We start from the raw sequence: 2,168 nt of genomic DNA, 5'->3' as shown, positions 1-2,168 counted from the left end.
TGATTAAGATCTTATTAGGTTCAGTCTTATGATGTCAGTTTGATGTATAATTAAGATCCTATTATCTTATTAGGTTCAGTCTTATGATGTCAGTATGATTAAGATCTTGTTATCTTATTAGATTCAGTCTTATCTAAAGTATGATTAAGATATTATTAGGGTTCAGTCTTATCTAAAGTATAATTAAGATCTTATTAGATTCAGTCTTATCTAAAGTATGATTAAGATATTATTAGGGTTCAGTCTTATCTAAAGTATAATTAAGATCTTATTAGATTCAGTCTTATCTAAAGTATAATTAAGATCTTATTATCTTATTAGATTCAGTCTTATGATGTCAGTATGATTAAGATCTTGTTATCTTATTAGATTCAGTCTTATCTAAAGTATAATTAAGATCTTATTAGGTTCAGTCTTATGATGTCAGTATGATTAAGATCTTATTAGGTTCAGTCTTATGATGTCAGTATGATTAAGATCTTATTAGGGTTCAGTCTTATCTAAAGTATAATTATTATCTTATTAGGTTTAGCCTTATCTAAAGTATGATGTATGATTAAGATCTTATTATCTTATTAGATTCAGTCTTATCTAAAGTATGATGTATGATTAAGAGCTTAGCTTTTGTGCTGAAGGTCCCACTTCATGACTGAGTACAGACAGGTGTATGTGTGTGTGTTTGTGTGTGTGTTTGTGTGTGTGTCTGTCTGTCTGTCTGTCTGTCTGTAAGGACATGTGTGTGTGTGTGTGTGTGTCAACTGTCTGTAAGGATATGTGTGTGTGTGTGTGTCATCTGTCTGTAACAATGTGTGTGTGTGTGTGTTTGTCTTTGTGTGTGTGTGTTTGTGTGTGTGTGTGTCATCTGTCTGTAAGGATGTGTGTGTGTGTGTGTTTGTCTTTGTGTGTGTGTGTGTTTGTGTGTGTGTGTGTCATCTGTCTGTAAGGATGTGTGTGTGTGTGTGTGTTATCTATCTGTAAGGATGTGTGTGTGTGTGTGTTATCTGTCTGTAAGGTTGTGTGTGTGTGTGTTTGTGTGCGTGTATGTATGTTATCTGTCTGTAAGGATGTTATTGTGTATATCGAAAGGGTGTGTGTGTGTCTGTGTATCGGATGTGTATGTGTGTGTGTATCGGAGGTGTGTGTGTGTGTGTGTCTATATCGGAGGTGTGTGTGTGTGTATATCGGAGGTGTGTGTGTGTATATCGGAGGTGTGTGTCTCTGTGTGTGTGTATATCGGAGGTGTATGTGTGTCTGTGAGTGTGTGTATATCGGAGGTGTGTGTGTGTGTGTGTGTGTGTGTGTGTGTGTTTTCTTCAGTCATCTGCATTTACTGTTGAGGGATTCAGATTTTCTTTCTGCAAAGAGAAAAGGGAGGAGTAAAGAGTTAGAGTGGTAGCACACACACCTCTGATACACACACACACACACACACACCTCCGATACACACACACACACACACACACACACACACGTGTACCTCCATGTGCATGTGTATCCAGCGGAGTGTGTGTGTGACACGTGTGTGTGTGTGTGTGTGTGTGTGTGTGTGTGTGTGTGTGTGTGTGTGTGTGTGACACGTGTGTGTGTGACACGTGTGTGTGTGTGTGTGTGTGTGTGTGTGTGTGTACCTCCATGTGCATGTGTATCCAGCGGAGTGTGTGTGTGACGCGTGTGTGTGTGTGTGTGTGTGTGTGTGTGTGTGTGTGTGTGTGTGTGTGTGTGTGTGTGTGTGTGTGTGTGTGACGCGTGTGTGTGTGTGTGTGTGTGTGACACGTGTGTGTGTGTGTGTGTGTGACACGTGTGTGTGTGTGTGTGTGTGTGTGTGTGTGTGTGTGTACCTCCATGTGCATGTGTATCCAGCGGAGTGTGTGTGTGACACGCGTGTAAACTCCAGGCTTGTTCCTCTCTGCACATCCCTCTCCCCAGCTGACCACGCCCACCAGCTTCCACAGCGAGTTCACATCGCACGCCAGAGGGCCACCACTGTCTCCCTAAACACACACACACACACACACACACATTTATAACACACACACACACACACATTTATAACACACACACACATATTTATAACACACACACATTATAACACATACATTTATAACACACACACACACACACATCTGACACACATCTGACACACACACACACACACACATTTGAATGGG

At 40.7% G+C, this 2,168-nt stretch overlaps 1 protein-coding gene across 1 annotated transcript in view; it reads right to left on the bottom strand.

Moving 5' to 3' along the window:
• Positions 1-1,856: 1,856 nt before the first annotated feature.
• The window catches only part of tmprss3a (transmembrane serine protease 3a), a gene marked incomplete at its 3' end in the record, with an annotated part of 15,968 nt that continues 15,656 nt past the window's right edge, over positions 1,857-2,168 (bottom strand). Inside the window, exon 8 of the mRNA XM_031579548.1 lies at positions 1,857-1,991. Within this exon, the coding sequence (XP_031435408.1) occupies positions 1,857-1,991 (135 nt within the window). The remainder of the gene's footprint in view (positions 1,992-2,168) is intronic.

Source organism: Clupea harengus, chromosome 2, assembly GCF_900700415.2.
Source record: "Clupea harengus chromosome 2, Ch_v2.0.2, whole genome shotgun sequence".
In the NCBI taxonomy this organism is placed as follows: Eukaryota; Metazoa; Chordata; class Actinopteri; order Clupeiformes; family Clupeidae; genus Clupea; species Clupea harengus.
Note: the sequence above shows the minus strand (reverse complement) of the source record. Positions and strands in the feature narration are given on the sequence as shown.